Source organism: Anguilla rostrata, chromosome 6 (assembly GCF_018555375.3).
Source record: "Anguilla rostrata isolate EN2019 chromosome 6, ASM1855537v3, whole genome shotgun sequence".
Taxonomy (NCBI): Eukaryota; Metazoa; Chordata; class Actinopteri; order Anguilliformes; family Anguillidae; genus Anguilla; species Anguilla rostrata.
The window spans coordinates 17,102,835-17,130,508 of NC_057938.1; the positions used below are offsets into that span (position 1 = coordinate 17,102,835).

Sequence of the window (27,674 nt, forward strand, 5' to 3'; positions counted from 1 at the left end):
GCCCAATCACGTCCCCCCCCCCATGTCCGTCATCTCAGCTGGAACAGCCGAGCAGCGGGCCCCAGAATGAGCATTTGCATTCCTTTACACCAACGCAGCAGCAGCAGCCGCATCAATGCTAATGCGACACGGTCAGCGTGACCTTCGCCGCCCGGCGCCCGCGCAGTGGGAACGGAGCCGGGGCATCTTCACCGATGGCCGTTTTCCGACCTCTGTGGAGGCAAACAAAACATCACTTCACCTCCCCCCACCTCTGACCCAAGTGCACGTACACAGATCTGTCAAACAATTTTCTCCAACAACCTCTTCCCTGACACAAACTTCTCTCTTTCAGGGGAATTGAAAAACACCACCAGACAAAACAATCCACAGAACCACTCACTGTTATTTATAAACCAGAAGCAACAGCGGTCAGATTTATTTGTCCTGAGGAAAAATATGGTTTATTCCATTTCTAAAACCATCTTCCTTTTGCTATGCCTGGCAGACCATGAAACAGACTTTACATCAAGTTAGTAAAAACAGCTCTAGCATCCAGTAAGTTTCCTTTTTTCATTGATTATTTGTGTCCCCCTTTTCTTTCCTGTAACTGATATCAGGCAAGGTATGACATTTCTGACCAAAGTAAAGTCAAGCCATCATGCAGGAAAGCGATTCCCTAAACAGACATATTACGTGGTTTCGGAAGTGCAAAACAAATATAACACAAATATAACCAAAAGCTTTTATTCTTATTGGTGCAAGGGTAGAATAGTTTTTCTTTTCTTAGGGAAAAACAATATTTGCAGGTTCTCACTCTCCAGAAGTTTCTCTAATAAACTCCCATTTCTACACTGCATTTGAGGACAAACAGCGGGCCATCAATAAAATGTGCTTAAAGCTAAGAACAAACAGTCGGTTGTTCATTTAAACAAGTTAAGTCAGACAGCTCAAGGCCGACCGTTTCCCAGAGTTCTCCCCAGTTAGCCCAGCTCATCAATCAACTCCGTTGCACAAGGAAACGGCTTGGTTACAGAGAGAGACTTTACAGATGGATGCAAAGTCAGTGGGTGAGCGTGCACGCCTGTTTGTGTCAAACGAGTCAAACATTTTTCTAAATGGAAAACCCACTGTTAGGTTTCAGAGGAACCGCATGCCGTAAATGTTAAATGTATTCCTGTAAGTATGCGATGTGTGCGCCGGCTAAGGGAAGAACTGGCTGCCTTCGGCGGCAGAACGAGGCCTTATTTTCATACCCCCAGGTTCAATCGGCTCCGCGACCCCACGTCTGGAGACTACGGTGACCGAGGGCAGGTCTGCCGCTGACAAAAGCAATCCGTTGCCCTATGATAGAGTGCATTCTTCCTACTGCATTATTTTTTATTTTTTAAAAAGGTAAATCAAATAATTAAATCAATGTGGCAAGGGAAGAAAACAAAAAATGAAGAGTCTGCGTAGACTGGGTGAGTGTATGTATATATATATATTTTTTTTTTTTTTGTTTGTTTGTTTTTCTTTTCCAACCCACTAAAAGTTGTAAATACAACTTTTGAATGAAAGGCACAGTAAAATCAGGCCTAGCTGACATAATAGTCAAATAAACAATTACAGTACAAAAGCAGACAGTTGTCAAATACACATACAAATCCTCCCAAAGTCAGACCATCACCCATTTCTGCCACGGCATCCCTGGGTGACGAACGAACGAGATTAGGGGTAGATGCTGTAAAAATGAACAACAGGGGTATTCAGAATGAAATAATCTAATTGAGCTTTATTGCTTTCCCAAACAAACAAAGAAGGATTTTCCTGGATCAGTTAAGGATAGAAGGCATCCTTGTGGTGTATTCAAGTGTGTGTGTGTGTGTGTGTGTGTGTGTGTGTGTATATGAGTGTGTTTATGTGTGAGTGAGAGTGAGAGAGAGAGAGAGAGAGAGAGCTGTCTGCATTGCAGTCAATGTTTTATGAGTGTGTGTGTGTGTGTGTGTGTGTGTTGGGGGGATTGAGAAATTTCTGACAGCGACCCTGAACGGTTGTAGATCATGTAGTGCACTTACATGCTATAAACTGAATGAACGTGCAAGGGATTTACAGTACGCTGATAGAAGTGGCAGAGGACAGCAGATGGTAAAGTATTGGTCTCAACGGAGTTCAAGAAGTGTTCAAGAACATAAATGTTCACATGCTTTACAGTTTTTAAATGGACACACACACACACACAGTACAGACAATCGGGATAAATTTGCTAGATGGGGACTGAGGGACAGACGGTTGGGAAAATCAGTTTTATTTTGCGGATATACATAATTCCCTTTTTCAAAAAGCCTGCTACTCTCTGAGAACACTGAGAACCCCAGTGGTGTATAAAAGCCTATTTGAATCTAGTGCCTGTGTACAATCTGGATGAAAGGCACCGCTTCAGAGTCATACAACCCCGCCCGCCCCCCCCAACCCCCCTCCCCACTCTCTTGCTTTTCCCAGGATGCAGAGAAGCGGACCTGGTCTTGCAGGAAAAGCAGTTCTCCCTCTACTCGTCGAGACGGATTCCTTACGTCAGTTACAACTGTTCTGTGAGGAACAAGTATGGCATTGCAGAGTGTAACCGGGGACCACGTTACATACAGGCAGATTCTTTGGTATATGCAATATATGCACATTCAGGATTCCCTTACAGTTTTCTACTTAAAGTTTCCCCCCCCCCAGGTCTCTCGTGTCCTCTAAAATTCTGATTGCCAAGCTCTAGGACACAGGAGACAGGGGGCCGATTGTTTCACTCCAGCCAACAGTGACAGAATTTCTGCGAGTCCTCCACCAACTCCACGGTACCAAATGAGAGTCCATTTCGATTTAGCAGGAAATCGAAAACCGGCAGAACCCATTTCGGCGTCAATGAACAGCGACGTACGTCTTCAGTACTTCGGGCCGAACGGTCCGGCGCTTTTTGTGGGCCGACATAAAATTGAAATATCGGCACCGCCAAAGCGCCCCGGCCAAATGTTGGTCAGAGGCGGGCCTCGGGCTAGCGGGCGGGCGGCGCTGCCCCGTTCCGTTAACGATCGAGGTCACGTCGCGAGGCCACCCCGCCTTTTAAATTCTCGCGCCGTCGAGTGCGCGCTCGCCCCTCCCCCTCCCCCTCCCGCACCACAAACTCTCTCCCGTCGCAGTCCTCCGGCCGTCTCATCTTTGGACGACCCCTCTGACGACCTCCTCTGTCCGACGGGCGTGAATTAAACAACGCCAAAAAAAGCAACACAAATAACATGGGGAGCGGGGGAAACCCATCGGAGTCCGTCACCTTGGAAAGTCAAGTCTGTCGCTGTTGCCGTGGTGGTGCTGAGAAAAGGGGGTTGACGGTCGTGGGGGGGTGGGAGGGGGGGGGGGGGGGAGCCGCCGGAGCGCGAATCCACCCCGTTCATTACCTCGCGTTATTGCTCAGCTGCGCCAGGTACTCGCGCAACTCCTTGGCCGCCTGGTAGCGGCCGTACTGTTTTTTGGGCCTGGTGCACTCGTCCAGCAGGGCCTCCAGGCGCCCGTCCCTGACCACATCCGCCGGCGGGTCGTGCAGGAGCCCGCCGGTGGTGCCGCGCCAGGCGGAGTGCCTGGAGAGCAGGTTCTGGCAGACGGCGTAGTAGTTGTGGTCGACGGTGACGCGCGAGCACAGGATGTCCTTCGAGAAGGACAGGCAGGCCTCCTTGTCGCAGTCCTCCACGCGGCTCTCGTACCACACGTCGTAGTTCTCCGGCTTATCTGTGGTGGGGGGGGGGGAACAGGGAGACGTTCGGTATTCATGCTGCCGAGACCCACAGGAGGAAAATTACAGCCTTCCCCGCAGATTAGAAATGACTACACTACCCATTCCGCATCTGCACGGCGAGTCGCTTCAGAGCAGCACTCCGTGCGCCGCATGAAACACCGATAAATACTGTCAACCCGCCGCTGAAGGCACTTCTATGGAAATATTATCACTTTCATGCAGCCATTAGCCTACACATTTACATTTGTAAATCAGGGACGGCTTGAAGCCACTTCCTACTGCAATTAAGTACCACAGAACAAAATGCAGGTAAAGCATTTGGGAGACTATAGGAAACATTCAGATTCAAGTCTTCATGAGGCTGAATAACCAGCCACAAATATATTAATTTTGTTTTTAATAAAAATGGCGCCCCTTAGTGCCGCTCTCATTTTCCTCTTTCGCTCTTAAAACCATTTTGTTGTATAAAAGAACAGAATGACAAATACAAATAAAACCCAGAAGCTTATGCTTGTGAGTTGACGCCTTGCTAATAATACCACCGGATGAACATGTTGATCTTTCCAGAAATGTTTAGCAAAGATGCACTTTTTATAATATATAAATAACTTCAGGCCTACATCGCTCTGATAACTGGGTAACATAATATTGATATTAGATACAATCACAACTTGCTCATCACTGGATTTCTAGCAGGACTGAAATTGAGTAATATCTTTATAAGGCAGCTACGGTATGTAGCAATGTTAACCAAACCGTGCCGTTACTCAGAAGGGCAGTTATTTTTGCGTTACCTGTGACTGACCCGGTTAGTAGTCCAGGACAGAGTCAGAAGAGCTAACAGGCACTGTGTTTTCCACCAAGCTGACTGATACACAGATATATCTCCCGCAGTTGTCTTGTTTATTTTATTTATTTATTTATTTTGGACACTGCCACATAGGAGGCTACAAAACAGCAAGCTCAATTCCGCGGAAGCCCCCGGAATCGCATTAACAGAGGGATCGATAGAAGCTCTCAGAGAGAAAGCGCACAGCCCGCTCAGTACCTCAGAAACGTAACGCGGCGTTCCTGCGTCCGAGTACGGTCAAAACCTCGCCACCCCGCCGCCAAAACCCTTCCTCTGCGGCCCCCTAACAACTCGATCAATAGCGCTGACACGGACGCTACCGTAGCGTTTAGCAAAAATCGGGCGCAGGTCAATGACACCGTGCCTGCAGAGAGCCGGTGCGTCAGAACAATCACGTCACATGACTCTATCCTACGACAGAAGTGCAGTGATCTCATGTTTTTTTTTGGCTGGACCGTAACAGCGGGGCCAGCCCTATAAACGCGAATGTCCGTGACTGAGTCACTGAGCGATGAAGTCACACCATTGGTCGGCCGGGTTCGGTCCAGCCATATACTAGGTTTTGACCTGGTCTTCTTTATTTAAATGCCTATCCTGTATTGCGCGATGTCGTCCATTGTTAAATTGCCCACTTAGAAAATACACATGCACTGTAGTGCTCAATACAGATTTGTTTTCACACTCAACAGACTCTCTCAGACTAGACACTACCAGGCAGTTCCCTACTCTTCCAGCTCGTCCCTTTTTTATGAAAATTAAAACTCGAGAGCTCCTTTTCCTTATAATAGGCTTATCCTGTTCAAGAACCCTGCCTTCACTTTTGTCCATGACACGCACAAATATGCAGCACAAATACGCAAATCGAATGAGTGCCAAGAAAAGTAGTCTGAATTTTCTCACGGCCTTCTGTCCCACACACTGCGACAACCCGTCGCTTTTATCCGATGCCAGCTGTAATCTACCTCACCGACATTAGTTCACCAATCACAGCGTAGGCAAACACACTGCTCCCCTTGGAGCTCTAAGCAAGCCAGCAGGTGCCACTGTATAGCACATAACTTTTCACATTTCCCTCCTCACTTAAAAATTGTTAAGGCAAAATTGTAAAAAAAATTTGTCACAATATCTGCCAGAACACAGTGTCCAATTAAATGCTTTAGAAATGATGTACAAGACCTCTTATGCTGCACATATCTCTAAAATAGGGTGAGAAACCAAAAATACCATGCCTACTCATTTCCATTTTACTTATTCCGGAACCATTTTTCATTTTCAAAATGCCCTCTGCCTGTCGGAGGCAATGCGTAGGAGGAAAACGGACGCTCACGGGCTCATTAGAAGAGAAGGCGCATTCTTCACTTTCTCCCTGTGCAGTACTTCCAACAGGGCCAGCATTCTGGCAGCGGGACAGACAAGTTTTACAGTTTTGTGGGGGAAGGCAGGCCCTCCCCCTGGGGGGGGGGGAGGAAACATCACCTGTCACATGTCAAAAGCAAAAAGCACACTCAGTATCCATCTGCTGCCCCGGTTGGGGGGCCTTGTACCTTGGCCAGCACATCAGTTTGTGTCACTTCACCGATCCCCCCTGTTGGCCCCCAGCTCTGAGCCAACACTGTAGTTTCTGTCTGCTCTCATTTCCGTCCAGCACAGATGCAGATGATGATTTTTTTTATTTTTTGAGCGGCCTGCTTCTGATATTTAAATTGCGATTTGTGACCGCACATCGACCTACGGGGTCTCTTCTTGCATTTGCATTATTTATTTGCTTGGCAGACGGCCATGTCTAGGGTGACCTGCAAAGCTCGCGGTTTACACATTCTCCACTCATGCAGCTGGAACCCTAACCAAGCAATTTCGGGTTAATTATCTTTCTAAAGGGTACAACAGCAGTGACCAACCGTGGATCTGACCTTGAAACCTCTGGTGGAATTGCCAATTTCCTAACACAACAGTCCACTGCAGCCTATTCAAATTTGTTCTTGTTAGCAGGTATTGATTACCGGCATACTGATGATCATCCCTACTTATTGACTGAACTGAACCTAAAGTGCAACGTACAAACTAGGCGCAGAGGGTTTTATAAAGGCATCTGGAAAGTGCTAGGGCAGATCAACACATACTGCAGTCAATAATTACCAAGTAATTGCACAGCATGATAAGTGATAGTTAAGAATCTGAGAATCGCAGCAGCTGTTCATTAAATAATTGCATATCTTGGACACGAGAGAGACTCACGCTGAATACATACCCTGAAATCCACCAGACTTAATCCTTAAAGTGACTGTTAAGGTAAATCCGTGAATGGCTTCGGAATACATAGTATGGGGTTATTATGGGATGTGTTAAGAATCAGAAACAGTACAGGAAAACAACTGCATTGCTATATATCGATTTGTATCAGTCTAAACATTTCCATCTATGCTTATGTGGGGATTAAATGGATGGAGTTCGATTTATTACCAAGCCAAGGGCCAAAGTCCATCATGAAATCATCAAGGACCTCACATAATGGTCAATAAATGTTTTTAGTGTCTTAGTGTCCCACAGTTTGAGGCAAATAAATGCATTTTGTCACGCTCAAATAAATGGTTGTACACGTTATCAATAGAGATTTGCAATAGTTAGTTGTAGTTATTTTGCTACGTTTCTGCTCTTAATACCACTACCAACCCTTTCCCTCTCCCAGTATCTCTCCTTGACCATCCTGCTGTTTCTCCCACGCTCTCCACCCCTTTGCGACGCTGCTATGTAGCTGGCTGGCTAGCTAGTTAGGCTAGCTGCACTACCCCCTAGAGTTACAGAGCTATAGTTTTCCTTATTTAGTTTCATTATTTAATTTCATTATAAAGCCTCCATTTGCACTGCAAGCATGCTGTGTATGTGCCCTCCCTGGACACACTAACAGAGGATGAAGTTGAGGGCAACGTCACGGCGTCATTTTTTCCGTTTCCTAAGAATGATGCCATTCAGAAGAAAAGGGTGTCATTTTCAAAAAACTATGGCTACACTGACATTGGCTCTTTCGAAATTATGACCAGAGACTTCATGACCAAATTCCTGAGTCTTGTTACTGGGCCTGTTCCCCATTTAGCGAACAAGTGTATCTCTCAGGTACACCTGCTCATTAATGCAAATAGCCTGCTGCTTCAAGCACCGAATCATAGCTGCAACTCAAAGCATGCAGACATGGTGAAGAGGCTTAGTTGTTGTTCGACCAAACATTAAAACAAAGTCTATTTATTCATATACTTTGTTTTAATGTGTCCCTTAAGCTGTCGTCTACATCTTGTATTATTTTATTTCTTTTATGTGTGTAAAGCACTTTGTTTTTGAAAAGTGCTATACAAATAAATTTAATTATTATTATTAGAAATAGGCAACATATTTCCAGATCATTATGCAATGTAACTGGACATAATTTGATGCAAATAGCCAAAATATGATTTATGGTTTATGCAAATATGTGATCTCTTAATAATGGAATGTATGGGAAATGGTTTGGGATTTAGCAATTCTGTGCAAACACCCAAATTATGTGCTAATCCGTTATGGAATTAAGGGGATTCAGCCGTATAAGTTTCACGTAGCTGGCACGGTACTGTATCTCTTTTAGTCAGATTTCTATGGACAACCGGACCTGCCTTATCTCGCTTATCTGAAGTCAGATACCTACACTGTAGTTTGGCAGCGCTTGATGACAAGCTGAGTGAAGTGCAATTATGGGTTGGTTACCGTGGACGGCATTAGTAGAATTTCTAGCTTCAAGAACAGTAAATCTGTTATGCTAGATAACCATTATGCTAGCAAGTTATTTTTAGCGATGTGAATTTCTGACATCTGATATGCTTACGGTCCGCTTCATTGCTTTCGCAGCCATGATGCCCTCTCTGCCATTATCAACAGATACAGTATATGCAGCTGTTTTTTTCTGGCTGTGTAGTGCATACATCCCTCTGTGATAATTTATGGTTATTTTAAGTATTTTCAGCCCCTTTACAATCAGTTGAAGTCTTGTTTTTAGTCACAGGCAAACTGTGCAATGGCCGGGCCCACCGAGTACTGAAGAGTACACCTACTCTGCTTAATCAGCCGCTTGTCTGCCACGATGACGTTTTCGGCATCTACGACGATGACCTTGCCGTCCCGTGGCCCGACGGCGAAGTTGTCGAAGCTGACGTCCAGCAGGTAGAGCGCGAAGTCGAAGTCGTTGTTGGTCAGCTGCTCGGCGATGTCCATCAGCTGCCTGGCCAGGTCCACCCGCTGCTCCCAGGGGGCGTTGTAGAAGCTCCACAGCTCCTCTCCGACATAGTTGACCGCCACCATCCTCCCGCACGCGCCCAGGTACTTCGGGAACGGCCAACCCTCGTCAGACGGAAAGCTCTGCGGAGGGAACAGCAAGGATCAGCACAGCCCGAAATTTCACAAATCTCATCTCCTACGTAGACCGTACACCTTCTGGTTACGTAAACCAAACCGGCATAGCAGACAATATGAAGATTCAACGAGCTAGCAAAAAGTTGCACAGCGGTACTGAGAGTGAAGGTGTTTTGAATGTTCGTGCTAAAGCGCGGTTTAAATAAACGCGTCGGTTACGACCGAGCGGAAATTCTGTGCTTTTGAGCCTTTTCACACGTACGCAAGCGCGCTCGGACGGACGCACGCACACGCGCCGCATGAGCGGGCGCACGGCGGCGAAGCCGCACACCTCCAGCACAGCGGGCCTCCGAAGAACTGCGGAGCATTTGGCTCATTAAGGCAACTCCTCTCAATAACACTGCGCTCCTGCAAAGCCCAAGGCAATTAAGCACCGCGAGGAGCGCGCATTAATGAAAATGTTAAAATAAATAAATAAATAAATAAATAAATAAATAAATAAAACGAATACTTTCACGGCCGACTGCGTGAGAATTTATGGCAGTAATGCCAGTTGTTTCCTCCGTGATGTGGGTCAGGATTTATTATCATTTTTCAGCTGGGGGAACCATGTCAGAGCTAATGCCTCAGTTTTGCTGTGGGTGGACTATATAAATACATTCAAGCATTTCCTGCGTGACTAAGCTGGTGGACCACGTTGACTGTGCTTTATGAGAAAGACAAGACAAGCTAAAACGAGGATTGGTAGGGTAAGCATAAAAGGTACTTACGAGGAGAATGAAGCTTCACAAAACCAAAAATGGGCAAAGTTCTCATACGACCCCCGGTTTTGAGTGGTTTCCAAGAGAGACCAAAACATTTTGCTTGCTTCAAACAATTAGGTTATTGATGGCTCAGTGCAGCTCCACCTATTAGGAGGTCCATGAAACTGCTCTCCCAAACACTGCAGTTCATTTCACAGGCACAGGACAAGGTTCGGTTTCCTTAGTAACAGTGTGGTCAAGAGCCCCAAGCAAAGTTAAAATGAAGAGCTGCTTTTATTAAAACAGGAAGCAAATCTGATTAATTACATTATTATCACTACAACGCTCTTATCCAGAGCAAGTTACATAAACGGAGAATGAGAACATCGGTGTTAGTCACAGGAATACAAGTGTGATATCACCAAGAAGGCACATAAGACCTATTTATAATCCACAAGTGTAATGTTAACAGTTTGTATTGTAACAAAAAGAAATGATGCCAGACCGATCATCTTTAGACAGCTATACCTATAACATTATCCCTGTAAATTCAAAGAAAGGAGGGACTTTCATTCCAGGGGGGGAGGGGAAGGTGGCAGAACTGACAGGGCATGTGATCCGGAAGTGCAGGCTAGCTGGAGGGGAGGCCAGGTGCCCAGAGGTAGAGGAGCAGAGAGTTCTGGTTGGTGTGCAGGGTTAAAAAAAAGGCAGGAAAAATCTCAAAATATCTGTGGGTGAACTTGCACTTACAAACCGAGTCATGTTCAGGTATCAATTTTTCACACTGCAAATGTCCTTGGGCATAAGCTTCAGAAACCTTTGAAAGATTTGAGATGGGAGAGGAGGAGCATGGTTTGCCTTTGTTCATGCAGCACTTAGGAAGACTGAATAGTACTGCGACAAGCAGGATAAGTATAATGCCTGTTTATTTTTGCTTCACAACTGTAGAAATCTGAGCACCCAGTCGACTGCTCGTGTGGTGATTAAATATGCATGGATCCTGCGGTTAATGGCCTCAAACGATCGGAGAGAAAGGATAGCTGCAACAGCAGGACCCCTTGGTGCAGCGGGAGAACAGGTAAAGCTGACGCGATGGGCGATGGAAGGAGGCGCAAAGTAACTGCTTCGGTGACCTTGCGGATAGCGTGCGCGCCCTGGGACCCAGCCCATTCATATTAAAGACGTGGCGGCCACCTCTTCGGTCACTCCCTCCATCTCCATTTGACCCTCGGAAATACGCCGGGATGGACTGCGAGCGGCGGTCCTGCGATATTCCAGTGTGCTGTGCGGAAGGGAGAGGCGGTGCTCAAACGTCTGCTACACACGACAGAAACCGGTATAAGCACCAACCCCACGAGCTGCCCGACTATAGCTTTTAACTCAGTACGTTCACAAGGGAAGCTTAAATAAACTATCGTCATCTTGACTGCACTCAAGACTATGAGTCCCACCCTGTGCTTAGAGAGAACCAACTGAGCTCATAATAGCAGCCATATCAAAATTTTTGATTAAAAAAATGAATGAATAAAATTTTAAATTAAATAATCCAAGTTGTACAGTTTACAGCTTCCCACAGATTCACAGGATTTTGCTCAGGACCGTACCTCAGCTGTAGTGCAGTTTGAATGTTCGGAATGGGAACGGAGACTATTGGCCGGGTCGCAACCTTGGGTCCCTGCCCGTTCAATCAGAGCCTCACGCCACCAGTGCAGGGGACGCGTGGCATTATCCTGTTACCCAACACCTCCCAAATATTTCTCCCCGTGCCCGTCTCAGGAAAGGCTTCAAATAAGTTTGCGTGAGCGAGGTCGAAAAGCATTTCTCAGAGCAGCCATTCGTTCCTGCGTAGGGAGAGATTTATTTTTGACTGCCAGGCTTTCCTTTCGTGCCCACTGCCAATTCATTCAGTCGGATGTACAGTATTTTTATGCATTTTGGACTTTTGGTGCAACAGCAGGGCTCCATCTCTGAAATCGACCTGCAATCAAACAGGTTGCATCAAAATATTAGGGCTCACTCAGACTTCCATACTCCGTGCTTTTCTTTTTCGACTCCAAGACGACACTGAAAATCACTTGCTCCAAGTCCTTTGAAAGGAAATTATCCCCATTAGAAATGAAGGTAATGTAGTTAGCTAATGTTAGCTGTTAAGCAACTTACTACTAGGCAGGCAGATATTCCATTTGTTTTAGGGTTTTTTTTTCCCAAGAATTTATTTCTTTAGCAATTGGATTGTAGCTCCCAATACGACAAAACAGGCATGATTTTGCCAGGTTCAGCGATCTCCTATGTTCGATTTGTCACCAGCAGATCCCACTGTTTTCGAAAAATGTCCAGCAATTGCACCCAACTACTTCAAATTAAGTCTATCCAGTGTATCCATTAAAAGCTTACCTTAACTGTATTTCTACTTTCGACATTAGGCATCAAGTAATTGACCCCCACCCAATGAAATCGGAGGTGGCGACACTGTATCCTTATTGGGGGACAACAGGTTCACCAATTGCTTGTTAAATATTGTAACAAACTGAGGTTTGAAATATTTTTGTCAAAACTCAAATGGAACATGACCTCATTCAAATAACATGCATGACTTGCTTTGACTAGATACTACAGTAGCCCAAGGCATTTTTGTAAAGAGTTCAGTAAAGGGGGGGGATGAATATTCATGAATATTCATAACATTACATTACATTACATTTCAGGCATTTAGCAGACGCTCTTATCCAGAGCGACTTACACAACTTTTACATAGCATTTTTTTACATTGTATCCATTTATACAGCTGGATATATACTGAAGCAATTTCGGTTAAGTACCTTGCTCAAGGGTACAACGGCAGTGTCCTACCCGGGAATCGAACCTACGACCTTTCGGTTACAAGCCCAGTTCCTTACCCACTGTGCTACACTCCGTTCCTATAAAAGTGAGATACATTCTGAGAAGTATTTTGTGGTGAAATTATTTTTATCTTTATTATCTTTATTATCATCTTTGCTGAAATATTCAGCTTCCTGCTGCACTGGTCCGCATTACTGCCCTTAAGTCTTAAGTCTCAAGGTTTCAAATATCATATCCTCCATCTTAAGCAAAACCCTCACGGTGCAAAAACAAGGGTTGCTAAAATGAAAAGTAGCAAAAAATCTGATGCCCAGAATCGTCTTGTTCTCTTTTGGGGAGACCGGTTGACTGCAGTCATAGGCCTGGTTGCTGAGCTCTGGGGAAAGGGGAGGCCACACTGAGCCTGTATTCCAGAATATTCCTGAGGAGGTGGACGGCGCCTGTCACCAAAAAGGGCTCTCCGGCAGGCTTCCGAGGGAAACCTTAGACCCGCGGCGTGATCGCTGAAATACTTCGCTCGGCCGTGAACAATCGGCCCTTGTTCTCCCGGCCCATAATGCCCTTGAACGAGGCTGTTCCGCGAAGTTTTGTTTTGGCAAAGAAAACACAGAAAAGGAAAAGACAAAAAACAAGACCAGGCGCCTTTAGAGTGAGCCGAGCAACTCTACACATTAATTTTCCTGACCACACACAACAGCATGCAATTTTCCCAATCTTTTCTTTCATCTGAAAATAAAATTGTACACACTCAAATGACTTTCTGGAAATTGCATTGAGATTAGGCTACTTGCTGTCATTCCCCATTGAGAAGCAAATTGCCTCTCCCTTGAGTCAGATCTCATGATGCAGAAAATGATGCTGAAATGGACACACAGAAGCAGCAGCAGCAGTGTTCTGTGGTTATATAACTGGACTTGCAACCAGAAGGTTGTATGTTTGGTTGCTGTAACCTTGAGCTAATCACAGAAACATATCAATTGCTTAAATGTGACATCAGGCCATTTAAATGAATGTGTCAATTACAAACTGCACAAGCTTGTGTACAAGGGTGTCTGCTGATCCAAAAAAAATGAATGCAAAAGAACAGAAAACATCATGAATAATAATAGCGAATATGAAAGCTCTGAAGTGCAGAGCCGCACGCAGCTGTGGCCTGATATCTGCCGACTGCGTCAGCCCTGACACCCGGGGACTCCAGGTGCAGCGCGCCGCGTTCCGGAACCCGCCGCACCTTCGCGGACGTCCCGGGGGGAACCGCAGCTGTCGCGCGGCGCTGGCGAGAAAACCGCCGCCCGTCCGGAGGCGCTGGACTGAATAAGTCATCCGCAGCCGCGTGACGCTCAACGGTACGGGCCCAGCTGGGAGGCGTGAAATCCGAGGAGCGGTTTGTCCACCCTACACCTCCTTCCCCCCATCCCTCCCTCCCTCCCTCCCTCGCCGCTTCATTCCCCCATGGCTCTACAGCAAACACGTCTGGACGTGATTTTCTTTGGGAGTAGGCACGCCAGATATCGCTGAAGCCCGGACGCGTCCCATGCCTCGGCAGGCAGCTCCCCGCTAGCGAGACGCTAATGAAACCGTAAATTAAAACGTAACGTCAAAAGGGGGGGGGGCGGGGGGTGAAAATACGACCCCGGTCGAGGCAGCTAATTACCGCCTTTTTAAAAATAGAATGGGGAATATGGGGGGGGGGGGGGGGGGTTTAAGACTAGTTAAGCAGAGGTCTGGCAAGACTCCTCCGGTGCAGCTCCACAGAAAGCACTTGCCCTTTATTTTAAACTTCTCCACTGACCCTGCAGCACAGCCCTGTCTGGTATTTTCCAGCCCATTAAAGTTTAACCGGTCGGCCCGGAGCGAGCGCAGAGCCCCAGTGGGGATCTCTCTCTCTCTCTCTCTCTCCCTCTCCCCCTCTCTTTCTCTCCCTCTCTCGGTCTCTCTCTCCCAGGCGCAACCCTCTGCGGTGTGTCAGCCATGTCAATCTCTGCCCCTGCTAAGGAGGTGGGGGGCGGGGGTGACTAACACGACGGCGAGAAGTCGGGCTCTCAATCATCCTCCACAGCAGAAGGCGAGGAGGAAGAATGAGAGAGCGCGGAGAGCAGGACTCATTTCCTTTTCATGTAACGCAATTTGCAACGTTTTTTTTTTATGACTCCGCCACTTAATTCCGTAATTCATATTTTAAATAAGGTACGGCCATCTACACGGAGTGCAGAATTAACACAAAAAGTGTGCTTGATGTACATAGTATTTGTGACATCAAACAATATTTAATATATATACGGGTAATAATATTACCGAGATACGTTTAATTAACAATAAAGACTTGTGTTCCATTCGGGGTAACAAGACACCGAGGGACACCAATTTGCTGGAGCTGCGATGAAGACCTAACCTTTTCCCCTGACAGGAGTTTCCATTCAGCGCAAAATTCAGGGCCGGCACGCAGGGACCGGAGGAGGGAGCCGTGGCGCGGGCGGGGTTCTCCCAGGTGAAATTCGGAAAATAGAAACGGCGCTGGGAGCCTGCTCAGAATCTACCCATGGCGGGAGAGGGGGGGGCTGGGTGTTGCAGTCTCCCCTAAGCACACCCCGTCATCTTTTCTCCTCGGAACCCAAAACTCCATCTGGTTTCCGAACGCCAGCCTGCAAGCCGAGTGCAGGCTCCGCAAAATTGGAGAGCCGGGGAGAAAAAAACAGATCGGTCAGGGGACGAGACTAAACAGTGCTAAACCTAGCTACGCTAAACTGCAAATTTAATGCATGAATGCATGCGGACAGACAGAGGGCACCAGGCAACGTAGCTGAAACGCTACGTGCTCCGGGTAACAGTTTAGCCCATCTTTGTTTGGTGCTTTAAAAAAAAACTGAAAAAGTAAACAGTTTCAGCTATTTTCAGGCAAATTATTTATTTTTAAATCGTACTTTAAAAGAAGCAACAAAAAAAAAAAAAAGAGCGGCTGCTAAAATGTGGGGAGAACAAAGAGTGCGGGCCCCCGCTGAGTGGCTGACTTGAGAACGTTGGGGGGGGGGGGGGGAGTTGTGGGCGGGCTGGAGTCCCGGAGAGCCCTCTGCCAGGGCATTTACCTAACCAAACACAGCTGCCGTCTGTGTGCGGAACGGATCAGGCTCTCGGGGCGGGCCGGCCCCCTTCGCTGGGAACACCCCGACCGCTCTCCCAGTCACTGCAGGCAGCCTTCCCAGCAGGCTGTCTGGCCAGGTGGGCGTACCACAAAGCGAGACCGCGGGGTTAGCTGGATCACTTTAACCCCGGGTTTTCCGGAACACGAAGCTGGCTCGCACTTAATCGGGTTATATCGCCATGGTAACTTATGCTTCACAGCTAACCTGGTCCAGGGCAGGTTAAGTTAATTTCAGGCTAACAGATTAAAACGTATAAAACTCCGCTGGCTTTCCCTGAGGATGCACTATACGAAAGATATAAATTCTCAACAGAGGGAATACATCACACATGAAAGTTTATTGAACCCTAAGTGCTCATATCAGCTTATCCCTTGTAATTATGGGATAGAAATAGGCCTATAACTCTTGGTTTTATGCATAAACTTGGTGTGAGCTTCAGGCAAGATTTAAAATATGCTATATCAAGTTTAAAGTGTAGGAGCTAGAATATGCAGTCACAGAACATATGCAGAACTACATACCCCTCTCCCCCCCGAGCTTTGTTAGCAGCCAGGGTGTTGCTTTTTGCGATTAAATGTGTGTTACGTTCGTATCCGTCCATTAGAAGTCTTTCTTCTTCAGGAGAGACATACGCTGCTCGAGCACAGTCCATGATGTACCGCCGTAGGCTCACTGCTGCAGACACTGCTTCTTTCATTGGAAAGAGGACAGAGCCTGTTTAATAAAGCCTGTGTTCACTTATGAAGTTGATAACTGCCGTGAGACCGTTTCGTCAAGCCAGCTGACGTAAAGAAACCCTCGGTATGTTCACCTTCTTTCCTAGTATACCCCCCAGGGGAAACTGTGACTGTTCAGGAGAAAACCTGTCAGCTGCTGTCTCGCTGGCAAGTTTTGGGTTTACATATGGCTAGAGTCTATAGTCCAATAAATTATTACTGAGACAAAATACTAAGCGTTTTTTTCTACTCCCAATGAAGCCCCTGGTGCCCCTAGTTGTTCCTTGGCACATTATGTACAAGGCTACAGAACATTTCCAACTTTGTTTGCCAGCGAAAGCTTTGCAGAAAGTAGCCTATACAGGAAATCCCAAAAAATAGAACAGGAGTGCAATATGCCAGGGGCAATATCATAAAATGGCTTAGCTGAGCAATAAAACTGTCCCAGGAGAACCGCTTGTTCAGTTTAAAGATCCAAAATTCATGCATAATTACTGAAGTCGTTCCGAGCCCAATTTGAGCCCGCTTTCGCCCCCTGATCACCGCAATGGCCAAGCTGCACTCCGGAACACGCGCTTGCTTACCACCAGTTTGACCCTTAATAACCGAATGTACCACAAACTATGGCCGTCTGTTCCACATTAGTTCCCTTTAAAGTTGGCTCGCTACCACAGTTTCCCAACATTCTTTTCGAACAAAGTTTCTAGCATTTCAAACAGTGGAAATTTTGTAATTTATAACAAACGCATGACTTTTTTTTTGTGCTTTTCCGTGCTGAAAGGAACTGTACGTAGGCTATACCCTGTAAGGGGATCCATTAGAACATTCCCTCGCCATGGATCAAGGAGTTTGATCACTGTGCATTGCTTCACCTGCAATCCCTCTAGGTGATTCATTTTGCTGTTGTGGTCCTTTTAAGTTTTATCTGCTATAGCTGACAGTGTTTCAGCCAAACGTTCCGCGATGCACCCTGACATTTGCCTGCCGCTTCAAACAAAATCTGATAGATTTTTGAAGTCCGGCTGTACTAGGGGTCGGGGGGCCGGGAATCGATATTTAAGCAGCGGTTTAAAAAGCATTTGCAACCGCGGCTGTTACCGCTCAGCTGGCGTGCGCTTCTAAAAAGCGACACCAGGAATCTGTTTGTTCAAAAGTCTCTGTATGTTTACTTTAGTAATGCTGCGGTTTTCAGCCTCTGAGGGGGGGAAGGGGGGGGGGGGGAGAGAGAGAGAAAAAATGCCACAGTAACTGCTGTTCTAAGCGTGCTCTGAAAAGGATCCTAAATTTCTCTGTGTAATCCGGGGATGGCTTCTCTGAAACTCTTAAACCGCACCTGAACACTATAATAACCGTTCCTCAGATTGAACTCACTGTCAGGTGAGAAACAGGGCTCTGTAAGGCCATAGGAGCCTCCCTGACAAAGCCTCCTGCCACCCCCCCACCCCAACCCCCCCACACATCAGCGTCAGTGACACAGAACCGTGGGCCAGGGGTTCTGCTTTTGCAAGCACTAATTTAAGCGGCTCTTCTGCCTGCAGAAGAGGTACTGTTCACCCAGACAGGCATTGTGAGCATTCAATGCGAGTTAATGAGGACTTCTTCAAGATTACAATTAGGATTTTTCAATGAGAAATGCTGAAAAAGTAGAACTTTCAAAGAAAAAAGTTGATACTTTAAAAGGCCAATTCAGTCAAGACATTGATAGGGAAAAAAACAGAAGGATTCCCTTGTTCCGCCACCCCCTCCCTTGCAAAAATATTTATAGCCCAAAGCGAAATTGTCTTCCAGACTCGTGTATGCAAATCAAACACAAACTGAATCCTTCAATTCCACTGTGTGCATAGTAACACTATTGTTAGCCAAATGCGAAAAAAAAGCCCACATTGAATTGTTCTCCACCAACAAAGAAGCTGGGTTTCCCACTCAAATATACAGCAGCCAGTTTGGTTTCTGATGCTGTGAAAACTACATCAAACACCTGTGCTGCATTGCTAATTAAATAAAATGACACTGCAGAAAGAGACAAAACTCCACAACCCAAACGTTATAAAAATGTTATGATCTGATGCCAGAGTCTTAACACAGCATCAGCAGTGTTCAGCAGACATTAAATTCAGAAAATTTGATTATCTCAGTTTGATTTCTATAATGTGGAAGCAGCGTGTCGCAGTAACTGCTGTTCTGAAGCTGACTTATTTAAGGAAAACAACTTCGCACAAAGGGCTTGCAACCTTAAATGCTTACCTTTTAGCATAGAGCATTACATGAACAATTTCTGTTTCTGTAGTTGACATTTTAATTGTAGTTCACTTACCCTTGTTATTTGTCAGTTACATGTGGGGGAGTGGAAGGATCAAATCATTTTCAAATTTTCAAAAGTCAAACACCATTTTCCTTCACAACTAAATCCAAAAAATAATCAGCTTAAAAAAAAAAAAGCTAAATTGATTCCCACATCGACATCCTCCTGGTCAAAACCCTCTGGAAGACAGAGAGGTAATTCATCAGTGGTTTCAACCCAAAACTGACATTTAACACTGATAGAATTAGTGCAAAAAGGTTTGTTGGGGGGAAGCAAAACCCACAAGGCTAATCGCTTTTAATAGATTGCTCTCGCGTGCGGCTGAACTCGCCTCCGTCTCCCAAATCGCCCGCGGTGTCAGGGGCCGGATTGAAAAATTGAGAGGTCAGAGCGGATATCGACTGCCGCCGCGGACGAGGCCGCTTTGTTGCTCTAACCCTTCAAGAGCGGAGGACAATCGAACGGGGAGCTGAGAGCGGACCTGCCCGTTCCCAATCAGACCTTAGACTGGAGGATCGGGCCCAATATTAAACGCCGTCTCGAACGTGAGAAGGGCAAAGTCTCTACAAAGCGTCTTCGGGATTAGCCTCCATTCGAATGTGTGCCGCGTAAGATAGGTGGAATTAATGTGGTGTTAATTGAAACGAGAAAGTAGGGCAAAGCATTTACAGGCGTGCATTGCACCCAAACTAAGCAACGTATGATTTCCACAAGATTCTTCCCATCTCGCAGCAACGTAGCAGACTTGACGATTCCCAGCGTCCATTGACAGATGTTTCTCTTTAATAATTAAAAGAATTCCACAAAAGCATTATTAAACATAGAGCTGCACACTACAGTAAATCTCCTTCCTTAAAGGAGACAATGCCACGTAAACCTTCACAAATATACACTACACTTGTTCAACTGCCGATTCTAAAGTGGACTGGGTAGCCTGTCAGATACAAGCAGTGTGCATACAAATACCAAACGCAACGAGAGAGGTCTGTTTGCAGAACAGTTGACTGACAGAACCCATTTTGCTTATTACCAAGGCTGATTCAGGCACTAAAGGTGGGATCAAGTTTTAATACTTCAATAAATCAGATACAATGTGGGCTTCTATCGCAGCAGGAAGAGAAGATCGTGCGCAACAGACATGGAGCATGACAGCCACTAACTTAAAGGTCAAGGTCTTGCATAAAGAGGTTTGAGAGATCACTCCTAGGGTAAGGTGCCAAAACCTGGTAGCACTTTGGCACCAGTTTTCATACGATCGGTACATACTGAACCGAATCGCAATGGAGATTTCAATGCCACATTTCGGGGCCCCACTACATGCTTTCACTAGCCAACGTTACACTCCCTCTGTGTTAGCAAGCTAGCCTACGTTAAACTAGGTCAAAATGAATAAGTATAAAGTAAAATGTAAACAATTAAATAAAACCATGTATTTGGCTTTGTTCTTTAATGTTGACGTTAGCTCTTAATTTTAAAGAAGATAACAGTCCAGACACCAGTACCATTTTAGCACCGGTGCTAGCTAAATTGGAATGAGAACTATCCTTAGAACTATCCAATGCGGTAGATCACACCAAATGCGAGTGCTAATTGCAGAACCATGTCATGGTTGACAGGCAGAGAGCCCACACAGCCCAAGAACCTACCTGGAGAACCAAGGGCTCTGGATTAAAGGCTAGGGTCATGAGCAGCTGCATCCGTTCTGTGTCCTTGAGGTTCTTGAGAAGGAAACTTCCTGAATCTTTAGTCTCGGCGTACCTCCGCACCACCCGGTCCAGCAGCCTTTGGGACGGGCAGTGCACCAGGTCCGACCAGCCCTCCACCACATCCGGCGTGAGCAGCCTGACGTCCCCGTTGAGGCGGGCGAACTCGGTCTTGTACATGGCCTGGACGATGTCACATCGAGGTCGCCCCGTGGCCCGCTTGCAGATCTTCTGGTCGATGTCGGCCAGCTCCTGGTTGGAGCCCAGCCGCTTGAGGACGATCCGGCGGGTTCCCTCCCTGGGCTCCCCGTACTGTGCAAAGTGGACGTTTTTGACGTTGAAGAAGTCCAGGAAGCGCAGCCGCCCCCACGTCTCGAAGGAGACCTGCCCATTCATGAACTTGCGGCACCAGCTGGTGCCGAAGCAGGCGGGGCACTTGTTGAGGTTGATGAAGCGCCGGTCGGTGAGCTCGTTCCTCTGGAAGGAGGCGAACAGGTTGTGCGTGTTCATCACTAGGATGACGAAGAGGCCCACCACCAGCAGGAACTTCAGGCATCGGTACAGACGGCCAAATTTGAGGGAGAGAAAACGCAGCATGTTCTCGCGTAACACGGGGAACTGGGGGGCGGTGGGTAAAGTCTGGTCTGGGGGAGCGGGGTGGGGGGGGGAAGGGGGAGGGTCACTGCTTTGTCATCTCTGTGTGATGTATCCTCATTTAAAGGCCTTCACTGGGGTGGGGCCACTGGAGTGCTCTGCTGCCAAGCTCTCCAAGACCCCACTCTCCCATGTTCCGTGGAGTTCCGCCAGCCCGCCGCGTCAAATCACTGCCTGAGAAAGAAGATGCGCATTAATCCAGTGACAAAAGCTAGAAGCCCAACTCACTTTGCAGAGCTTAACCTGTTCTATTCATGGATAATTAAATATCACAACATCAATTGAAACCTCTGGAAATGCGGTCAAAACATAAATATGAGAAAAAACAAAAGCAAGCTGTTTTTTTTACTAATTGGACTTTATTTCTTTAGGGCACATTTTCTTCAAAGCTTTATCAGTAAATTTATTTTGCCTTGATACACACAGCCACGTGCCTACTTTAATTAAAGCATTTATTCAGAATAAATAGGCCTGGGTGGACATCATCTTTAATAACTCCAAATACAATATTAAGTATGCAGAGGATTTGCTTCATTGCAGACACAGAAAATAAAATGTAAAATAGAAGCAACATGCGCATTTGTATGTAGGTCTACAGCATGCTTTTAAATATCTCCCACCAAATCAGTGAAACTGGTTAGTACAAAGTAAAGAGACTTTAAATGACAGTTTCTTGCCAGATCTGGCAGGGAATGTAGCATATTTCTGCAACAAATTAAGACACAATGTTTACAAAGTTTGGAATTTTGAAAGTAAAGTTCAACAATCTTTATTTTAAATGCGTCGAAGTCAGTGTTATTTACCATTGGCACTTATCACCCCAATGGATTAAATTTACATTATAATCTAGGCAAGAAGCCATAAAGACATCAGGGAGCTTGCTGCAGTTTGCAGGATGGCAGAGGGCAATGTGGTAGTGTTCTGCACCCCAGGAATGCAAATGGCCATCGCCTTCTTAAGGTTCTGCCGTGCAACAAAGCAGCCTTGAGGAACTGAGTGACATTTCCTCACGTAGCCTACATCATCAATTCTGCAAAAATCAGTCGGAGTACTTCCTAAATAAAATCACCAGAACACAAGAGTTCCATCAGTTCATAAAGTGATCTAGGTTCACACTCCAGGGGGAACAATTAACCCTGTGCCATTTGCAACTGTTAATCACTAGTTTTAACTTCCAGTCGCAGTAGCGGATGGAAAACAGTTTAGTTAAAAAAAATTAAGGGCTTGCTCAATTTTGATATCCAAAAGAAAATCAAAGAACACAATGTGGGATGACTGCATAACAACCTCTCCCACTCCAAAAAAAAAGAAAAAGGCAGCAAAAGGCTCAGTGTATATCAGAGCTACTCAAGCAGTAGCCTAGATATTGGCATTCACAAAAAATGACACAGAGAGCACGCTCGACACTTAACTGAGCAGGCTGTCCAGGTTCAACCCCCAGCTCTTTAAAGCAGGTGAGACAGACAAGCTGGAACAAGCATGAGAGTCTAGCTCCTGTCCACACCCAGCAGAGAGGGATGTGTTCAGCGATCAAATCAAGACTGCCGGATTCCTGGGGCTTTTCACACCAGATCTAAATCATCACAATGATTCAAAGGGACATTTGTTAATCTGGTTTTACCACTCCCATTGGGTCCCATTATATCCTGTGTTCAATGTGAACAATCAAACTTCACAACCGCATGACTTTTACATTCACACCACAAGATTCTTACAGAATAAAATCAGGGATTTGTGGAGACTAAGTACCAGTACAGGCAGCTACTGGGTTCCATTGTAACTCACAAATGTAGAACTCATCTGCCATGCTATAAGCTAATAAATCCAAAATTTTAATGTTACATACTCAATTCACAAGTGTTCCATAAATAAAAAATATAAAGACAGAAGTTCTGGGTCGAGAATAGACATCCAACACATAGGCTACATTTTGCTGGTGGTGGGCATACTCTCCCACCAGATGAACACGTCGAAGCTTTGATCTTGACACACTGTCTGCAACACACATCACAGAACAGAAAAGATGAAGGATGAATTATTGGCAATTTTAAGGGTGTGCATGTGTGCTGGTCTGTCCTTTTCACAGAAAAGTTTTTTTTCCTTCAGTCATGAAGTCCAAATTCAGCAGTCCAAAGAAAAGGAAAGCCCAAAGTCAGGCAAATGCAGTCCAAAGCAATTGTAAGTTTTAAGAGGACAAGCCCACATTAACTACAGCCACTGACCAGCAGAAACAACTGCAGGAGTAGAATAGTTTGGCCAGCTAAGCCATCACCAGAACACTTAAGAGCAATCAGTTCAACACTGAAAGATTAGCCTACAATCTGCTCTAAACTATACAGTTCTGCAAAACATAGCGTTTAGGCTAAGCCTCAAACCACAAGCATAAATAGGTTTTTTTTTCCATTTATATGTTAACATGAACATGTTTTCGTTTTCCTCAATGTACACATGGTCTCTGTGCAGGAGAAAAAAATGTTCACACATTAGGTGTTCACTCGTTTCCTTTACTAGTCCATTCCTAAACTAACTGAAACTAGAACAAACATTCCACAACATCAGCCACACTTATTAACCCCACCGTGTACAACAAGGCATCCGTTTGCATCTCCAAAGGGCCTCCAAACACGTCAAGAATTCTCGTGTTCGGTAAACAGGTCATTTCGACTGGGAGAATATAGGGCACAGACATATTCCACTTCACCTCATTACATAAGTTATTATCAGACGCTTTTATCAAGAACGACGTAGAAAAGTGGACAACTTCAGTGTTAGTCCCAATGATTGAATATCATATAAAACGGTAGATTTATTTAATGAGAAATAATATTAGAGATTAAAATGCTTAAGTTAAATAGATACATTACAGGACAGTTTTATTTCGGCTGTAAAACAAAGCTTCAAAACCAGGGTAGGCTACACCACTGCCGAAATTAAGACAGAATTGGATACTACCGCCAAGTGTATCCAAGCAATAAACACTTCTAAAGTAGCCTATGTTGAGAGGTATTGCCAATTCGATTTCACTACGTCGGCCTCCAAATGCCTCCCATTTCAAGCACACACTTTGATCTGTGTAAATAAACCGGAAAGACATTCGCCGCGCATCCCGTGTTGAATCTCCAAATTAAAATTTAATTCGGACCGGTCTTCAGTGACAGTGCTGAGGGCTGATAGATCAATCAGATGGTAAAATAGACGCATCAAAAGGACTTTCAATACTAAAGAGACAAAATCATTTTAGGCTATGTTGTGTTAAGCATTAAGAGATCCACAAATCAAAACATTTTCACTAAGTGTCACAATATCTGGGATGACCAACTAGATCAGGGGTGTCCAATTTTATCCTGATGTGGGTGCTTTTTATTTTTTGCTTTGGCCTGGCACTAAGACACCCGATTCTTATCTAGATTAAAAACCACAATAGTTCATTAGAATCGTGTGTCGTAGTGCGGGGCTAAAACAAAAATCTGCACCCTTTTCGGATAAGACTGGACATCCCAGCTATGTGCTTCACTTTCAATAGTTTAGGCTACCACTTATTGATAGTTGAGCCATTGAATTCCCTGAAGACAGGTTCGGATGTTGCAATGGATGAAACTTAACTGGTAGCCGACAAAGAATACTTCAAATATCACACTCTCTTCGCAGAGGCGTTAAATAAACCTAAATAAAACATAAAATATCCCAGTATGTTCTCATTGCAACGAATGAATTGAGAAATTCGCTGACCATTGTGCAATGAAAGACATCTGCCCCACTCCCTGCGAAATACTCTTTTGCCAAGTGCCAGGAACAAGTTGCTAACAACTCGGAAAGGTCAGTTATTGCTCCAGTCAGCTTATACACACTGGGAGGAAATAAGGAAAGAAATATATGTGGTCATGGGAAGTATCTGTCCCGTAAACCTGAAATACCTCATTCAGGCTCTTATCAAAGTCGCGATTAAATTATGGTAATGCTTAATGAGAATGAATTCTAATTCACATACACTGGATAAACTAGTATATAATAATAAAGGTTAAAATAAAAACACAAAAATGTGTTATCACCTAACAGTCCATACTCAAAAAAATAATAATAATAAAATACAGTTCTACAGATCCTTTCAAGGACAATAGGTCCGCTTTCCCTACCATTCTGCCAGTCTTCAACATCCACTGGTGGGCTATTTTTCACATGTAAGCATCAGGTATCCTAATTGCCAACTACAGCGAAAATGGCATTTTACACGTTGTATTTTAACCAAAAATATTACAATCCATTAATATAAACCGCCTAGAAACATCGCCTGTTACTTCTCTCTGCTTATGCCATCCGTCTTGAAGTAAGTTACGCTTCGTCTATTGCAATTAGCTAGTTGTAAATCGGTGCAAAGTTATTTTTAGTTTTTTTCCACCTTTTCTTCAAACTGCAACTGACTACAGCTAGCTAGCTAGAGGATAGAGAGTAACTTTTCGCAAGAACACGTTTGGCAAACAACTAAAGAAGCTATCAATACAGTATCCATACCCCGGTTCAAACTCAAAGGTTCCAATTATATGCTCGTTTTCTGAAAAATCAACATTTGCAGCGTCGGTTAACTCATCCTCCTCCAGGCTGTGCTGAAACGTTATCGTGTTTCGTTATTAAAATAAAAAATCTTGTTTTGCACGTTATAATTCCGTTTCTTTATTCCTTTCCGATGCATTCCCTCAAGAAGAAATCGATTTATGTCCTCATCTCACTTCAACTTGCTCCTCTCAGGCGCCCAAGCAAGCACCACAATGGATTCTACTCCGACTTTTTCAACAGTACTCGACGGGCATTTACGACGCTCTCTCACTATTTACTGTACTTGTTTCCAGGCAACCATGTTATCGCGCTGCAGCTCCGCCTCTCTTCATAGACAAATCATTCATTTTCGGATAGGCTACTCGCGGAAAAGCAGCTTATTTCCGAAATCAATTGACCGTAGCTGTAACACATATCTATTTTTTAACAACAGGCGCTCAGTAGGCAACTTTTATTGTTGAACTCCACATAGCCTACATCAGCAACGAATGGAAAATGATTGTAGCCTATTGCCTCTCATTTTTTGTGTCGTTTTTAAATTTTTATTGTTGTATGCTTTTATAGCTGTGGTTTAATCAAGAGCACCATTTGTAATATAGGATAATATTGGGAAAGAACACATAAGTTAGCAGTTTGATAGGTTACGTGCAATGTTTTATTGTTTTGAAATTCCTCTAGCTTCGACACTGCATGGCACTGAATGCTGATATCCTCCATCGTTTTCATATCTCAACTGCAAGCTAGGCTATAGTGGCAGGCTCAACTGCCTCCAGCAAAAAGTTTAAAATATAGCCTATATTCTATGTGTAGCCAGCATGCAAACCATTTTGTTTCTTAATGCCGTGAAAACTTTAGTCTATCGTTCATTTTCCCAATTAAGTCCAATCCTTAAAACACAAATGGCGTTGGTGCTTAGCTGATTTGAAAAGTTCCGAATATTGATTATTAGGGTGCTAAGGAAAACCTGCAGTCTATTAAACCACTGAAATGACTATGCGGGTAATTGTCTTTCAAAGGCACTGGACAAGATATGAAATTCGACTCCTTGCTTGACGCACCAGGTTGAGAGGAGACAGAAGATGGATTGGAAATATTTGGGTTTCATGAGCGCTTTTCCCCAGTCGGCGTTGCATGTCAGCATGACGACCTTGCAAGCAGGCGGCTGCATCTCAGGAGCAGCACAGAGCTGTGTCTGGGGGGACGGTGCCCGAATTTGAACAGTTTTCCTAGCACAGGGAGGCGGCCACTCAAATAAATAAATAAAATAAATTGTGCCGTATAGGGAAAGGAAAGGACGTGGAGTGAGTCACCTCTAAATATTTAATCAGCGAATTTATGGAAAGTTATATTCAAGTTCTTTGAAGGACCAAGCCTGACCTAACTTATTAGCCTACTTTTGAGTCCCACATACACAATGATGTCTGATGTATATAGGCTATAGAACATTTGACTCAGGCCTTACGCCAGTGACAAGATGAAACGTGTACTGTAGGTGATAGCTGCTGTTGCTGGTGAAAGAAAGTCGTAGGGATTAAATTCTACACAAAAATGTGTTCATAGAATAATTTCCATACCTGGTTAATTACTAAAACTGATGGATACTGATATCTTTAAATATGATAAAATAATAAATTAAATAATACATTCCAGTATAATATGCCTATAATTACTCTAGATTAGCTCAAACAAAACCAACTATGCCATTACTCACCATGAAATCTGCTTTTATTTAAGTTAAAGTGCAAGGAACACGTTTGTAAATTAAAACTAAAATAAAATAAAAAAAACATATTAGGCTACAACAAGCTGCAACTAAAATAAATAATGGAGATTTCCCCTTTATTTATTTGTAAATAAATAATAGCCCACTTTGGGTACTATTCAAATGTAAAGGTGTCAGAGGGACTGGAAGCATGGAAACAGAACCAAATATTAAAGTAATTTCATATTTAAAATAGCAAAGAGTTTTTTTTTTTTTTTTTTTTTTTTTTTTTTAAACATGGTTATATTAAATAAAAAGTCATCCAAAAAAATAAGGCATAGTTTATCGCTAAAACAACTGAAGTA

The 27,674-nt window shown here is 44.7% G+C and overlaps 1 protein-coding gene across 2 annotated transcripts; it reads right to left on the bottom strand.

The window, feature by feature from the left end:
* Positions 1-2,245: 2,245 nt before the first annotated feature.
* Positions 2,246-25,843, bottom strand: LOC135256684 (divergent protein kinase domain 2A). 2 transcript variants are annotated; one of them, XM_064338699.1, is made up of 6 exons: positions 25,566-25,843; positions 22,984-23,051; positions 22,469-22,629; positions 20,346-21,230; positions 8,660-8,963; positions 2,246-3,726 (listed from the first exon to the last, which is right to left on the bottom strand). In XM_064338699.1, exons 4-6 carry the CDS (start codon positions 20,997-20,999, stop codon positions 3,395-3,397), a joined length of 1,290 nt encoding a protein of 429 aa, XP_064194769.1. In that variant the 5' UTR covers positions 21,000-21,230; positions 22,469-22,629; positions 22,984-23,051; positions 25,566-25,843; the 3' UTR covers positions 2,246-3,394. The 2 variants fall into 2 exon arrangements, with proteins under 2 accessions (XP_064194769.1, XP_064194768.1); XM_064338698.1 differs by lacking the exons at positions 22,469-22,629; positions 22,984-23,051 and having other exon boundaries at positions 25,566-25,842.
* Positions 25,844-27,674: the final 1,831 nt, after the last annotated feature.

Bases quoted from the DNA above. Each gene is read 5' to 3' on its own strand.
- LOC135256684 (XM_064338699.1), bottom strand. From the start codon at position 20,999: ATGCTGCGTTTTCTCTCCCTCAAATTTGGCCGTCTGTACCGATGCCTG. The intron at 8,964-20,345 runs GTAGGTTCTTGG...TTCCCTCCGCAG, and splicing joins CAGAGCCCTTGGTTCTCCAG to AGCTTTCCGTCTGACGAGGG. The intron at 3,727-8,659 runs GTAGGTGTACTC...CCCCCACCACAG, and splicing joins CAAGCGGCTGATTAAGCAGA to ATAAGCCGGAGAACTACGAC.